The sequence below is a fragment of the Trichosurus vulpecula genome, chromosome 1, assembly GCF_011100635.1.
Source record: "Trichosurus vulpecula isolate mTriVul1 chromosome 1, mTriVul1.pri, whole genome shotgun sequence".
NCBI lineage: Eukaryota > Metazoa > Chordata > Mammalia > Diprotodontia > Phalangeridae > Trichosurus > Trichosurus vulpecula.
In genome coordinates this window covers 153,132,497-153,149,565 of record NC_050573.1, presented here as the reverse complement: position 1 = coordinate 153,149,565, position 17,069 = coordinate 153,132,497, and the positions used below count along the sequence as shown (strand labels likewise).

At 39.6% G+C, this 17,069-nt stretch overlaps 1 protein-coding gene across 2 annotated transcripts in view; it reads left to right on the top strand.

The window, feature by feature from the left end:
• Positions 1-10,851: 10,851 nt before the first annotated feature.
• Positions 10,852-17,069, top strand: part of INTS8 (integrator complex subunit 8) — a 57,774-nt gene continuing 51,556 nt past the window's right edge. The window contains exons 1-4 of one of the 2 annotated variants that reach the window (XM_036742289.1): positions 10,852-11,176; positions 14,111-14,285; positions 15,333-15,473; positions 15,904-15,975. In XM_036742289.1, the coding sequence (XP_036598184.1) occupies positions 11,047-11,176; positions 14,111-14,285; positions 15,333-15,473; positions 15,904-15,975 (518 nt within the window). In that variant the 5' untranslated portion in view covers positions 10,852-11,046. The remainder of the gene's footprint in view (positions 11,177-14,110; positions 14,286-15,332; positions 15,474-15,903; positions 15,976-17,069) is intronic. The other variant, XM_036742290.1, reaches the window with a different exon arrangement.

The window sequence follows — 17,069 nt, the reverse complement described above, 5'->3', positions numbered from 1 at the left end:
TAGGTAACAAACACGCTCTCATCTTAAACCTTTTCCTTTCCCACTCCTTTCATCTCCTGGCTTTCACTGAAACCTGGCTCCCTCCTAACACAGCCTTCCTTACTACCCTTTCCAGCACTGGCTGCACTTTCCTTCATCCCCTTGACTCAATAGTTGAGATGGGAGAGTTGGAATACCCCTTGCTGGGGCAGCTAGGTGGCACAGTGAGTAGAGCCCTGGCCCTGGAGTCAGGAGGACCCAAGCTCGAATCCAGCCTTAGACACTTGACATATTTACTAGCTGTGTGACCTTGCAATTGCCCTGCCTTCCCCCCTGCAAAAAGGAAAAATGGAAAACTCTTGCTCCCCAATGCCACTTCCAAGCTCATTCATTATCTACAACCATCACTTCTTTTCTGAGGTTCACTCATTGCATATCTACCAACAAATCAAAATTTTGATAGTTGTTCATTAGTGCTTGAACACTCCCATTCTTTCCTCAGTTAATTCAGTGCCTGGCTCACAGTCTTTTTCCCCCAATGCCTAACCTCATACTAGGAAACTTTGACATACATTTTGATGCTCCCCCAGTTCCTCGTTTACTATGACCTATTTCACCCCACCTCAGCAATATACAAAGATGGTCATAGCATCAATCTTGCCATCAACCACAAAAGCACCACTACCACAATCTATTCCATCTCTTCCTCCACCTTACAACCTAGCACTCTCCTTCTCTCTACATTTTGACCCATTGATGAACCAATTCATCTCTACACCGTCCTCTTGAGTCCCTTCTCTTCTTAACCCTAATCTTGCCCTGCCAACTTTCAGCTCCAGATTACTGCTACTATCCATTGCCTTTGTTCCTACTCACATGCAAGCAACTATAACTGAAGAAAATCATGAAAATGTGCTAACTAGGTCCAATACTCAACTGGACCATTACTACATCTTATGCTTCCTTAATTAACTCACTATCCCACTCACCAAACACCTTTTCCATTTTCATCCCTCTACAAATCCCTTCCATAGTTCTCTCTCTGCCCTTACCCTCTCAACTGACAATCTATTCAACTATTTCAGTGGAGAGAAATTGGAGCCATTCACAAGAGCTTCCTCTTCTTCCCTCAGCCTCTTCTTACATCACCCAGATGGCTTCTGCTGCTATCTCCACTTAAAACTCCTATGTCACATGAAGAAGCAGCCTTTCTCCTTGCCAAGGCAAATCCATCTACATACACAACTGATCTCATTTCATTCCATCTTTTCCATCAGATTGCTCCCTTTTTTATCTCCCTCTCACTTATCTCCTTCTACTGTCTGCTTCCCTTTCACCTACAAATATGCATCTTCTTCTCCCTGGTCAGTTCCTGACTTTCTGGACCTCAAAATCATGACCCCTTCCTTGCTCACTCATCGTAGAGCTTCCACAATGCCAGGGACATCCTTGCCTTGGAAAATTGTGCAAATTGAAATTTGTGTGATTCACTTTACTGTGATACTTGCTTCATTGTGGTAGTCGGGAACCAAACCTGCAATTTCTCTGAGGTATGCGTGTATAGTACCATGGACAGGATGGCAACATAAACCTCATTCCAAAAAGGTTTAATAACCATAAGAACTCAAAAGAACTTTTAAGTCATTGTGATAATGTTAAATTCTGACCATACCAAGTGTTTTTTTTAAAAGGAGTTCCTCTTAATGGGCTAAAAAAAAATACTCTCACGATGATCTGTTCATTTCACATGTATTATTGTTTTTGTTTTTTAAAGTTTCTTTTTGTATAAAAAGAAAAGAAACTTAATAAGGTGACATTTTTATGGAAAAAGGGTAGACTGATTTAAAATCATAGGATGTTTTTTCTTATTAGACGGGAATTACAAGTATGGAATGTCACATAGGCTGTGAAACCCTTTCCCTTTGTCAGTTGGTTTTGTCTGCTTTTCTTTGTTACAAAGGAGGATCCAGTGTTGTGGAGGATATATCAAAAATGTCTGTGGTGTAAAAAACAACCAAAAAACCCCACAAGAGGCATCAGTATAACTTTTTTTTAATCATAGGGCTATAGTTAAAGCTACTCTCTGTAACAGTTCAAATTAACATTTATTGAATACCTACTGCATGACACTATGCTAGGTGCTGACCTCATGAAACCATGGCAACATTACAGGTAGAATACATTTACTGTACATTGTTAAGCCTTGTTATAGTTAATTGGGACATTTTGCTCCATGTTGTATTATAAACCATAATATCCCCACCATAAAAATGTATGCGTATGATATTCTTTATGGAGAATAACAATTGTAGAAAGAACATCAGATTAAAAGTTTAGAAGTTAGTGGGAGTGAAGCTAAGTCAAACACCAACACCTAGGAACAAGAAACGGCACATCAGGGCTGTTATCATTCTTCCTCCCTCAATACTGAGGTTAGGTGCTATCTTATGAATGATCATGGCACTCTGGAAGCCAGGGCATGCTAAGTGTTCCACCTAGAGGAGCAAAAGCAAAAGCTTTGTGCTCTAGATCAGGGTTGTCCAACCTTAGGTTATCTCAGGGCCGCGTTAAAATAAAATAATTATTCGAGGACTGCACCCAGAATAAAAAACACAGTACACTAACAGAAGGTGGGGGAACGCACATCAACAATACAACAGGCCAAGGCGCAAAGTGCAAAAGCAAACACAAAACAACAAAGCGACAACACAACAGTATAAAGGTAGGTGCATGATGACTAATCTGCATCGTACAGACAGAACACATCCCACAGATCAATTGAAAATTCCATGCGATATGTTCCATCCGTAATAGTGCTTAAAAACACCAAAGAAAATTAACATCAATGAGATTATTTATTAATGATGGAATTAAAAAATCTAATATGCATTCCATGCAAATTATTATTTTATTCTTTCACTCATGAAAATTAAAACCCACAGGCGGGCTGCATAAAATCACACTGTGGGCCACATGCGGCCATGGGCCGTATTTTGGACAGCCTTGCTCTAGATGTCTGCACAGTGAACCTTAGCTTTTGGTGGGCAGTAGTGATACTGGGCCCAAGTGCTACCCATTGCTGAAAGAGTGCCTGGTTGCCTTTCTCCCCCTCCCCAGAAGCCAAAGACAGAAATAAAGGTTCAATATATTCCCAAATATTCATGGAGACCCTCTTCATGGCAGCAAAGAACTGCAAACAAAGTACATGCTTATCATCAGCTGAAAGAATTATGATAGATGTAATGAAGTATTATTGAATAATAAGAAATATGAAGAATGTGGAGAAATAGGGAGGATTGTAGGAACTGACAGAGAGAAAAGAATAAAAAGAACGATATATACAATGACTACAACAATGTAAATGAAAAGATTACAAAAAAGAAGTTGGATCCTGAGTACTTGAAAAACCGATAGAGTTTCTAGAGAAGAGATAATCAACAAATAATCAATAAGTATTTGTTAAACACTCACTTTGTGCTAAATACTGGGGCAAAAAGAAGGCAAAACCAATCTCTGCCTTCAAGGAATATATACTTTGGTGGAGGAGACAACACGTAAATATTTAATAAAGTCCATAGAAAATCTATATAGAGTAGAAGGTAACCTTAGAGATAATAAAACATACCTCCTCCTTCACAACGACAAAGCTGGGGACCAACTAGAACAGAATATTATGTGTTGTCATATATAGTCATTATATCAGATGTTTTTCTTTTGTCGTTTATCATTATCACATGGAAGCATTTAAAGAAAACATGGGATTTGAAATGACTGAGATATGAAGGCCAGCAGCATGAATAATTTTTTTTGAAAAGTGTATACAGACAATAAAATAGATTGCCTAGATCTTACCATCCTGTTTAGCTCGTTGTTCAGTCTTTTTCAGTTGTGTCTGACCCTTGGTGATCCCATTTGGGGTTTTCTTAACAAAGATTCTGGAGTGGTATGCCATTTCCTTCTCCAGATCATTTTGTAGATGAGGAAACTGAGGCAAACAGAGTTAAGTGACTTGCCCAGAATCATAGTGTTTAAAGTATCTAAAGCCATATTTGAACTCAGGAAGATGAGTCTTCCTGACTTGGGCCCAGCAACTACGGATAGAGTACTGGCCTAGAGTTATAAAAACCTGAATTCAAATCCAGCCTCAGATACTTATTAGCCTTGTGATCCTCAGCAAGTCACAGCCTCAGTTTCTTCAGCTACAAAATGAGGATAATAATAGCACCTACCTCACAGGACTATTGTGAAGATCAAATGAATTAATATTTGTCAAAGTGCTTGAGGCAGCTAGGGGGTGCAGTGGATAGAGAACCAGCCCTGAAGTTGATGAGTTCAAATCCAGACTCAGACACTTTTACGGTGTGACCCTTGGCAAGTCACTTACCCTGACTGCCTCCCCCAAAAAAGTACTTGGGCAGCTAGATGAAGTGAATAGTGTGGGGCCTGGAGGCAGGAAGTCCTGAGTTCAGATCTGAATTCAGACACTTACTAGCTATGTGATACTGGGAGAATCACTTAACCCTGTTTGTCTTAATTTCCTCATCTATGAAGAAAGCTGGAGAAGGCAATGGCAGACCACTCCAGTGTCTTTGCCAAGGAAACTCCAAATGGGGTCACAAAGATTTGGTCACACAACTGAACAACAAAAAAGTGCTGTGTATAATAGGTGCTATATAGGAATGCCTTCCCTTACTCTATTGCCAATGTCCCATAAAAACCATAGTCTTGGAGCTGGAAAGGCCTTCTAGGCCATTTGGTCCAATCCTTCCATTTTATGGATGAGGAAACTGAGGTTAATTGACATTCCTAAGGTCACACAAGTACTAACTCAAAGATGAGATTCAAACTCAGATCCTATGATTCTATGGTCAGTGCTTTTTCCACTGTACCACACTGCTCCTTGCTGACCTAAATGGATTTTATTGTTTGTGGTAGACCAAGACAAAACTATATAAAATATAGATTAGAACTTCTTTTGGCTTAAATTTAGGTTCTAGACTTCTCCCACTGTCACTTTAGAAATCTTCACCTTATTTAACAATATAGTGAACTACAGACTCATTCTTTGGCTAATTCTGAGAGGGTCTAGATAAGATCCAGAAGCCACGTTGCTCCTAGCTGCCACAAAAATGGAAGGGTGTCAAATTTTTGCCAAGGGGTTGCTCCTTCCTTATCCTTAGTTATTTGTGCTTCTTCAGGACTTATACTAAAATAGAATGGATAATTTCTGTTTCATTCATGTCAAAGAAATCCTAGTACAACTAGTAAAAGGAATAAACCAAAAGTCTAGCTCCTTTTTATCCATATTCAAAAGGAATCTTGTCTTTGGTTTTTCCCATGTTAAAGTATAAGACTAGGAATCTTACTTTTTTGTTGTTGTTGTTCAGTCATTTCAGTTGTATCCAACTCTTTGTGACCCCATTTAAGCTCTTCTTGGAAAAAATACTGGAATGGTTTGCCATTTCCTTCACCAGCTCATTTTGCAGATGAGGAAACTGAGGCAATCAGGGTTAATTACCCTGAATCATCCAGCCAGTAAATGTCTGAAGCCAGATTTGAACTCAGGAAGATGAGTCTTCTTGTCTTTAGGCCTGGCACTCTACCCACTACACCACCTAGCTGCCCAGTTTTGCCTCTATGTTTTACTAATTAAAAGGAAAAAGTATCATTCAGTGAAAGATCTGATTGATGTTTTGTTCTCTAATTGTCCAGTTAGCAAAGTGGATATTATTAGACAATGTGACTTATCTTTGTCATTGTAGTCCTTCATCCTGTGGGCACTAGAGATGTAGAAATGGAGGCCTCTAGATGATGTAGTAACAAGAAAAATTTATCTGTCACTGGACAGATGGATGGTTATAAAGGAAAATATTGTGAGATCAGCTAAGTGAAACCTGGGAGATCTATAGGACTTAGCTCTGACTCTACCTTGGTGAGCAGCATGTGCTTGCTGATTTTCCTAGGTAAAAAAGTAATTTCATTAAATCATTATTCATTAATTTCACTCAACAAATACTTTTCGTATCTGGCTGACCTTCTGGAATTCATGATCTCAAGAAATTCATCACTCTGCAAGATGAAATCAACTCTGAAACTCACTCCTCCTCATGTCATTTCCTACCCTGAGCTGAAGGACTTCATTTTGTCCATGTCTGGCTAACTTCTTCCTCTACCCCCCTTTTTAGCTTCTTTTTATGTGTTCTCTCCCCCTATTAGATTGTGAGCTCTTTGAGGACAAGAACTATCTTATAACTTTCCTTGTATCTCCAAAGCTTAGCACAGTGCCTGATACATAGTACGTGCTTAATAAAAAATGTTTACTATTATTGAGTACCTACTGTGTGAGATAAAATACTCTAGGATGTATAAGGCTACAAAGATAGACATATCATTCAAGGTTCCTTTCCCTAAGAGCTTACAATTTACTAGCGAGGATGAGGCATGAACACAAATAGCAATTACTGTTTTCATGTAAGTGGTATTGTATATTGTATATGAACTGGCTGTCAAGCTAAACTGGAGCAGGGACGTGAATAGACACACCTGTAATTTTATCTTTTACAAATTCTTTTTCTCCTCCACTTTTCAGAGAGGGGAGATGCCCCATGAGTCAATGATTAACTAAGTAATATGAACATGACACCAACTCATTTAATCCAAAATTCCTAGGAGTCAAAAGGCATTTTGATTTGTTGGGCAGTCCTAGGATCATTTCCAAGCAATGTAGTAGCTTAACCTAGATTGCCCAGGTAGATGATCCCCAGATCACTACGATGAAACGATTTTGGAATTATCTATTAACTTCCCCAGTGATATGGTCTTTTTTTTTGTTTTCTTTTTCACGCAAGAAAGTACTGAAGATTTATTATACAGGTGTGCTACACTTAGCCACAAAGAAAACAATCAGTTTGGAATGACAAAAGTCCCATGGCACAAAGTCAAGAGTCAGGCTGGTGGAATTTTCATTAAACAATGACATGTCCTTCAGTCAGGGAGGTGGTAAGATGGTGGTAAGAGTCCTTTTTTTCAGATGGTAGGATCTTTCGTTGGGTGGGTGATGTTTCCTGAAGGTTTCTGCTTTCCTGAGAATGTCACCAAGGGTCATTCCATCTCTGCTCCTGTGTCCTCCGTGGTTAGCACAGTCTGGTTACTTGGACCTCTGCCTCACCTTTCTCCTCTTGTGTTTCAGCCTACATATTCACTTCTTCCTCCACTTGGCTCTCATGGCACAATGGAAGTTGACAAGATGGTTCTAAGAAGGAGAGAGAGCGATATGTTTTTTAACATTCATTTTTTTGAGTTCCAACTTCTCTGTTTTCCTCCAGCCCATCCCCCATCCCTTGTGAAAGCAAGCAATGATACCCATTTTATATATATATATATATATCTGAAGTCACACAAACCATAGTTCTTAGTGGTCTGTTTTTAATTGATAATCTTAAAGTATTTTCAGATATAAGATCACAGGGTTTAGAGTTAGAAAGGACCTTAGAAATCATCTAATCCCACATCCTCATTTTATAGTTGAGAAGACCGAGGCCTAGAAAAATGAATTGACTTTCTCGAAGTCTAAAAGGTAGTAAGAGCAAAACAGGATTTGAACCCAAGAATTCTGATGCCAAATACAACGTTCCTTTTGTTACACTATGATGTCTCTTTCACACTTGAAATATTTCTTTTCCTCATTTTTAAGGGAACATAAACTCTAATTTCAATTTGGTGACTGATGGTTTGGGTGTCACAGTATTGTCAGTGATAGGAGATAGTAACCAGGCCCAATTTCATCTAGTCTTGATCTAATTGCAAGTAGAAAACATGGCTTTAAAAGTTCTTACTGACAATATCCTGAAAGGGCCACAAGATGGCAATGTTAGTTATTCCTTAAAAAATAAATCTTTCTTCCTATAGAAGTATCCCCAATTTCCAGAGCATTTCTACTCTGATTAAGGTTTTTCATCCGTGAAAAATGAGGAAAAGAAAGATGTCAAACCCAACAATACATCTAAGCTTTAGAAAGAATTTTTAAAAATTTGTGACAAATTATATGTTTTTATTCCATTTCCCTTGAAGAAAATCAGCATTTGTAGGTTAGCTTTCATTGTCCTTCTCTCTGGGTTATGACTTTTCCCTACTTCCGTCTTTTATTCTCTTTTTCCTTCTCTCTGCTTTCTCAACTGGCTGTTGCATAAAACTGAAGTATATTTGTAAATTTTTAATTTGTTTTATGTAATGAATAGGTTTGTTTCCTATTTTTAAATATTTTTTTAAAAGATGGGCATAATTATACTTTTCCTTTTTAAAATAAATGCTACAAATACATTTTTTTTCTTTTGTGGCTGTTCACTGATTCCCACCCCTGCCCCACCCCTTGGCTTAGAACTCTTTACAAAAAAGGTTTCTTATTCCAGGTTTCTTACATTGTTCACTAAGGTCTTTCCAGTCTCCTATGCCACGTGGAGTCAATGCGGGAAAGTCAATGGGGGAAAGTCTAAGTTTTATATGGGAGGAGTTTATCATATTATCAAAAGAATATGGAACCTGGGAAGATAAACAGAAAACATCTTTAATTTTAATGGAGGAAGAAAACATGATCAGGTACTGTCTTACATCAATTTTAAACAATGCCTCAAATATGAAGAGCAGGTGCAAATATAGTATCTTCTGAAAGTTTTAGTTTTTAAGTTTTAAGCTTTAATAGTTTAAACCTGACACCCTGCATAAAGCACTTCAATTTTTCTGCATCTATCTAATCTATAAGAAATGTCTGTGTATATATGTTGTTGTTGTTCAGTCATTTCAGTTGTGTCTGACTCACTGTGATCCCATTTGTGGTTTTCTTAGCAAAGATACTAGAGTGGTTTGCCATTGCCTTCTTCAGCTCATTTTATAGATGAGGAAAATGAGGCAGAATCAAGTGATTTGCCCAGGGTCACACAGCTAGTAAGTGTCTGAGGCCAGCTTTGAATTCAGAACTTCAGGTCTTTCACTCTAACCATTGCGCCCCAAGTTGCCTCTCTGTGTGTGTGTGTGTGTGTGTGTGTGTAGAGAGAGAGTTGTAGGAAATCTTTCTTACAGCCTCATAAAACTACCCTAATGCTCATGGCATTATTGAAGTTGGTACAGTGTACTTTCATTGAATAATGAACCAGGTTCTCCTGGTTTTGTAAATAGTACGGACTTAAGCTTATTAGCAGGCATATTTCAGACCCAAGAATATCTTCCAGGGCTCTTGGACTGTAATAAATGTTAAATACACCCCAACGTGCTCTGCTGCAGAGTGGTGATATTCTTCTCCCCTCCCACCACTCTCCTTCCTCACTGTCACCAAAAAAGTGCCTGATTTTGTAATAGTGACAAACAGAATCGTCACGTTTGTAAATTGAGAAGAATTGAGATTTCTGGCCTAAATAATTTGCATAGGAATAGAGACTAGACCAGTGATTTTACTTTTACTGGCATAGGGAACTCCCTGGTGAGATAGGTCCCTCTACCATTTCAGCTCTTCCTCTTCCCTTTGACTTATCATTTTAAAAGAGCTGCCCACATCAAGATATTTAAGTCTCTTGCCCAGAATCACACTTCCAGTCAGTGTCAGAGGCTGGACTTGAACTCAGGTTATCCTGGCCCTGAGACCAGCTGTTAACCACTACCATATAGTGCTTCTCCATTTGCTGCATAGAAACTGGGGAGTGGAGGTAGGGAAGAGAATCAGCTTTTCAACAATAATTACTTGTACTTAATTTTAGACCCCTGTTAAAAACAAAGTCCCTATTTAAGTGCCAATGATAGAAACGGTGGTATATTTTTAAGGAACTAGCTATCAAGTTAAATTGGGGAGGGTGGGTCTCGATTTGAGCAGTCCTGGGTTTACTTCCAGTCTATGAAGGAGCTTGTCCGTGAGTCCCCAACTGAGTGATTCCCAAATCACTAGGGGTATGTGTTTCCCTCTACCCAATTTTTCTCTAGTTAGGTCAGAAAAGGAATGGTGTGGCAGGGGCCTCTTCTGAGATAACCTAGGTCAGACAAACTTCAGTTAAGGAACATCTTATGGAGTTTAGTACCATTCTGTCTGGGGTGTTTGGGCTGTTCAGAGAGGACTAGAACCTCTGGTATGAGGTTTTGCCAAGCACTCTGCTTATCATCCACCTTTGGTATCACCTTCACCCAACCCTCACCTATGGCTACAAGGAGCTGTAGCATTTCGAGGCAGCCACACCTCCATAAAACATCTTGGCAAATGGCCTAACCCAGGCTGAGGGTAACAGATAGACCTCAGACCTGTTGGTGTTAGGGGGATGTCCATCTCAAGCATATGAAGACTTTCTCTGGCAGAATGGGCAGATTAGAACAACTTGTTAGAAGGGCCATGAAGGCGGCTGAAGCAGGCATTGTGGAGAGCTTGGTCATATCGATAGCTAGTTCATTAAAAATACGCCAAAATAAGCCATCTACTACATCCTGGGCACTTAATATTTGCCTGTTTCCTCCTTCTTCCTCCTTTATGTTGTATTTGTTCTGTTTCACTCATTAAGTGATCTGTTTCTTCATAGCACCGAATTCGAGTTCTAATAACTGCTTTGTGTTCTAATTTGAGATTTGGCACTGCCAGGCGTCCTTGGTTTCCATAATCACGCTATTTTAGCAGGTGTCTTTAGGGAAGCCGCAGGCTTCTTTCCATGACAACCTCAGGCCCTGGGCGTGGATGGTCAGTTTCCAACACACCTGAAGCCGTTTCGCTCCCTCCCTCCTTTCTTCCAGTTGTCTTTCAAAAACCATCCGGGGAGGCGGGGTCTAAGAGTGGCCACGCCCCATGCACAAGCTCGGCAAGCCGATTGGTCCTAGCCCTGGAGGAGGGGGCGGGGAATCAGGGATCGCTGCACGACGCCAGGCTTTGCCGCCATTTTGTTAGCTTGGGGCCGTGGCGCGGCTGGCATTTGGGTGGCCTGCTCTGTGGCCCCCATACCGTGTCATCCCGCTGCAGGCCCGCATCACAGCCTCAGGTTGGATCCGGGAAGCGGTCCCGGCCCGGCCGGCGGAGGGGGCGGCGGTGGCGGCAGCGGCGGCAGGATGAGCGCGGAGGCTGCGGATCGGGAGGCGGCCACCTCCAGCCGGCCCTGCACCCCGCCCCAGACGTGCTGGTTCGAGTTCCTGCTGGAGGAATCGCTGCTGGAGAAGCATCTGCGTAAGCCCTGCCCAGGTAAGAGCCCAGCGCCAGAGGCAGCGTCGAGGGAGCTTCGGGCATCCTCGGGCCTGGTCTCTGCCCAGCGTCCTGCCTTAGTAGGGGAAGGGGGGGGGGGAGGGGGGAACGCCTCCCTGCCTCTGCCCGTGCGCACGCAAACAGAGGCGCCCCACCCACGCACGAACGCGAACACCGACAAGCCTTCTTTTCTCTCCCAAGACATTATCCTCCTGTTAATACACAACTTTTCTTCCTTTAAAATTATCCCCCGCAACACACACCTCCTTTTCTCCCCTTGAAAATAAACAGCCCTGATACCATCTCCTTTTCTCCACTTGAAATCGATCCCTCCCAAAGCGCAGCTCCTTTTCTTCCCTAGAAATGAGCTTCCTACATATAGCACGTTTCTTTCCTTGAAGTTACTCCCCTACCATACACATCCCTCTCCCCTTAAAGTGGCCTCCCGCTACAACCCCCCACCCCCTTTTTTTGCCTTGAAACTCCTGCCTACGTAATGCCACCACCTCCCGCTTAGCACACGAGTGATCCGTGGTCCTTTGCTTGAGATACTCGTGAGTGAGATCAGCCTGAGATAGTCTACTCTATTTTCAGATAACTGTTGTAGTAGGAGGGTAATTGTCATCAAATCAGAATCAAATATGTGCTCTTGCTACTTTCATTTAAACATTTTTACCAAAGATACCTTGGATACAGTTACAGACTTTTCATAAAAATTGTATAGTGATGAGAGAGGAGGCATATCCATCAGTACTTTTTCTTCTCATTGATAATTTATTTTGTTCCTAATACCATCTGTAATATTTGCCACTGTTTTAAAATCTTCCCCCTCAACTGAGTTGTCTTTAATGAAAAAAAAAAGAGGTCCTTGAGTGCTTTTTAAATTGTGCTTCCTCAACATCAGGACTTCTTAGCCTGAGGTTCACGCACCCCCGAGGGTTCCATGAATATCAGATGTCAGCGACTTCATGAATTTCGATGGGAAAAATATTTCATGATACAGGAAAATTGGTTTCCTTTGTAATTGTTGTGAGTGGTTTGCCATTTCCTCCTCTAGCACATTTTACAGATGAGGAAACTGAGGTAAACAGGATTAAGTAACTTGCCCTGGGTTATATAGCTAGTAAGTGTCTGGGGCCAGATTTGAATTCCAGTCTTCTTGACTATTCACTTTGCAACCTAGGTTCCCCTTCTTTTGTAATTCTGTGTATTTTGTGCATTCATGAACATTATTCTGAGAAGGGGTCCATAAACTTCGCATTGGATTATGAGCTTCTGGAGGCCAAGGTCAGTCTTTTTTCTGTCTTTGTATCCCCAGTACTTAGCACAATGTCTTGCACATACTGGCTTAATAAGTGCTAGTTGACTGATCATTCTTCCAAAGGGATCTGCTACCCAGAAAAGATTAAGAACTCTCAGCTCTAGATCTCTCTCTGTATTAGGTCAGATCCCACTGCTCTTCCTAATTTTCCTCACTGCCCATTTGCCTGCTGGGTAGGTTGAGAGACTTTAGCTTCACGTTGACTTCTTGGCTGGAACTGCTGCCACAGGTGTGGAGCAGCTCATTGTTCCTCTGTGTCTCTGGTCAATTGGCAAGCTGGGCTGGGAGAGGGAAGGAAAAAAGGAACCTCCACAACCCCTGGTTCTGTTGGGGTTGACAGTGTTGGAGAGTGGAGCTTGTTCTGGGTTTTTGGAGCCCAGAGATGCCAGTGAAATCAGCCTCTCCAGTATGCCCTGAATAAATTATTTGGGAGTGGGAATATGTCTCTGTCGTGTGGTGTAGCGTGGTGGAAAGAGCAAAGAGTGGTTTCTCATCCCAGGACAGACACTGTATGAGGACTCTTGTGATCCTGTTTCATCTGTAAAATGAGGGTACCAGTACTCACATTGTTCACCTCACAAGGTGAAGAAAGAGCTTTGTAAATGATAAAGCAAGTAAGCATTAGTTGCTGTGGTACTGGATGAGGATGTTAAGGATTTCTTACCTTTCGTATTTCAGTAACTATTGAGGTATTCGAAGGGATATAAAACATTGGCCTGGGAGTTAGACTTGGTTTCCAGACCTGGCTTTCCATTTTACTGGTTTACCTAATCTGTGTTCCTGTTTCTTTTCTCAAATGAGAATAATGTTAGTCCCACCTACCTCCCAAGTTGGTTGTGGGAACAAAATGCAATAACTTCACAGATTTTTAGAGCTGAGAAATTAGAGGTCAACACCTCCATTTTATAAATGGGCAAATGTCTTAGAGAAGTCTTAGACATAGAAATTAGTAGAATATTAAGCTAGGTGACAACCAGTATTATAGTTACAGTGTTTTTGCTATAATAGAAGTCAGGAGGTAATCATCAACATAGTCAACAGACATGTTTATCATCCTTATGCCAGTTGGGCATATTTTTGGTGGATTAGAGAACTTAAAACACTCCAACAGATACACAGCTTAATCCTGAAAGGTATACTCCCCTAACAGCTAGTACACAGAGATTTTTTTTTAAATGTTTTTTTTTTCCTTGTCTTGTTATAACATTTATCATCTTTGAAGCCTGTTATATCAGGCAGTAGAGTGGTTTACATGGGCAGTACTGCCCACTTTCTGTAAAGCTCACTGGTTCTGTATGTGATAATTTAGAGAGGGAAAAAAAGATGCTGTTTGATTAGTGCTGCCTAACCAAATGGGGTCTATAGGGACTTGTAGCAGATGCCATGTTTGGCTGAATGCCTGGGGGTGTAGCATGTCAGACTTTTTCACCTTGTACCCCTTGAAAAATATTTCTCATTTCTCCCCACTCTTTCATAGCACAGAGCTTATTTGTTAGTGGGTTATGCCATATCCTGTTTATGCAGTTAATTGGATACATAGTGAAGGTGAGAAAAAGATTGTTGATTTCCATATCACCACAGTTGAAACTGCTTCGCTTTTCTTTTTAACTTAGATCCTGCACCAGTTCAGCTGATAGTTCAGTTTTTGGAACAGGCTTCTAAACCTTCAATTAATGAACAGAACCAGGTTCAACCTCCAGCTGATAACAAGAGAAATCGAATTTTAAAACTTCTTGCTCTTAAAGTTGCCGCGCATTTGAAATGGGATTTAGACATATTAGAGAAAAGGTATGCAACTTCAGACTGAATTTATCTAAAGCACTGTTTTGTGGTATTCCTTCTTTTTTAATGATGTCAGGCACTTAAAGGTGAAAATTTATTTTGATTTCTATTCTTAATTAAATTTGAAAATGTCTCAGTAGGTGGAAGAATACATCTAGATGTAAGATTATATAAACGGCTTTTAAAGTAAAATATAAGAAAGAGACTGATTAAGATTCAATAGTACTGTGGACTATATAGTCTTTTATGCCATTAATTTGAAAAAATAATTTGATAGAGAATGCATTGGCAGCTTTGTAGCCATAGAAAATTTATATCAAGTGAAATGCTTTTTAAAATGTTAAGAAATTACTTTTACGTTTAAGTGGTAAAAGTGAGTGGTTATTGAACTAGAAGAAATGGATGATAATGATGGAATTGTTATTCAATTAGTAACAGTTTTGTTACTGGCACAGTTCTTTCCAAAATTAATACCTCATCTTTTGAGGTACTAGAACCAAATTTTATTTGTTTAGAATTATGAATTTGTTTTTAAGCAGCAAAAAAGAAAAACATGTTTCTTTTTTAATAATAGTTTTAAGGTGAACAGTTTTCACAGTAGGAAAATAATTTTATGCAAATACATTTAATTTGCTAGGTTAGTCTTCGGTTTAGAGTTGTACTCTGAATCCTTTTTTTGGGAATACTTTTATTTGAATTATATACATTGAAATGTTCTTTGTTAATAATTCAAGGATTTGTGTTGATTTTGGTGCTGGCACTACAATTGATATTAATTATATACAGTTCCTTGGTGCCTTAGATCTTCTCTGGAAGAAAAAAATTCATCACCTGGTGGCCAGTTTTGCCTATTCAAACTTAGATTGATCCTTAGAAATCAGTACAGGCCTATATTCAAAGCCTTTTGTTTTGTTAAGATCTTTGCTGTTACAGCTTTCAAAAACCTCAAGTTGTCTCCATGCTGTGAGGCTTCACAATTGGACTTTAGTGGAGGTTGCATTTAGTAAAAGTATAAAAACCCAACAAATAGAGAATATGCTTTCTTTCCTTTAGCTTGTCTGTTCCAGTTTTGAATATGTTACTAAATGAACTGCTGTGTATCAGTAAAGTTCCTCCAGGGACAAAGCACGTAGATATGGATCTATCTACTTTACCTCCAACTACTACCATGGCTATATTACTCTACAATAGATGGTAAGTCCAAAATATGGTAGCGTGTTAGGCATCTTTCGATGTAACAAGTTCCACTTTGGTTTTTAATAGTATCTCTTTTGAGTGCTGTAACCACTTTGAAAAGAATCTTCCTTTTGTGTGTTAGGATTTCCAAAGGATATGGAATTCTGTGAGGACATTCTTTGAGGATGTAGTGACTCTACAGATAGCATTCCTTCCCGGGTGCTATAGGAAATTTGACTTGCCAGGATGTTGCTGTGACTACTAGGTGTTAGTTTTTAAACCTCAGTAAAAAGCAGCTTGGTTCCTTTATGTAATGATTTCAGCAGTATTATTCATTGTTCAAAACCTCAATTGTTTTATAGTATAAGAAAATGTTAAGTTGAGTTTTTTTGGGGGAAATGTATTTGTTATCTTTGTAACTATTTTAATTTCTGTATTTTTATTTCAGGGCAATTAGAACAATTGTTCAAAGTAGCTTCCCCATCAGACAGGTGAAACCTGGACCCCCCCAGTTGAGTGTGTAAGTTGGCAAGGTTTTTGATGTATTGAATCCACTGTTGAGTTCTATTTGTGTCAGAATTGAAGTTTAAAAAACTGACCCCTTTAGAAATTCCTGGTGTTATACAAAGAAAAATATAATGTCTTAATATGGTTTATATACTTTTATCTCATTTGATCCTCACAGTAACTTTATGAGGTTAGTAGTTGCAAGTATTATCCTCATTTTGTAGATAAGGAAATAGTATTATAGAGGCTAATGATATGCTTGAGGTGGTACTGTTAGTGACTGATAGAGTTGAGACTTCAGCCCAGCTTATCTCTTTAACTCTGTGTTCAGTACTGCTTCTCAAATGGTCCAGTATACATTAACTATCTTTTTTGAAAAATTATATTTAATATTTTGTTTTTCCCAGTTACGTGTAAAAACAATTTTTTAACATTCGTTTTTAAGACTTTGAGTTCCATATTCTCTCTCTTCCTGCCTTCTCAGCCAACCTCATTGAGAAGGCAGACAATTTAGGTTATATATGTGTAGTCATGCAAAACATGTCCATGATAGTCATATTGTGAAAGAAAACCTCAAGAAAAAGTAAAAAAGTTACATTAACTGTCTTAAAATAGTATAGATTAAGTATTTCTTCCCAGATTATTAGGAAAAGAAAAGAATAAAGAGCCAGAGTTTCCTGGTCCATGCAGTTTACATAAAAAAATTAGAGTACAAGAATCCCACGCACGTGCATACACCCACACACCCACATGCATACACGAAATAAATGTTCTAGCCTTAATAGTTTAGGAAGATATCTTATAGTCTCTATTATCAGGGCCATGATGTTCCTCTCAACTTTTTAAAGCAACATATGATTCAAAGCTATATAGACACACATGCAGACTCACCTACATACATGACTATAATTTGACTTTAATGTCTTGGGATCTCACCTGCCTTTGCCTCCTTTTCTTGCCTCACATTCCATGTTCAGGTAAATAGTATCACTGGTTTAGCCAGGGTTGCCTTCTTTTTCCCTGGGTCTTTTTAGTTCAGGTCATCAGCTTTTGTTTTCTTTGGACTGGGAAGGAAAGTGTTTTGGTTCAGATATTCTTCCCTTTTGT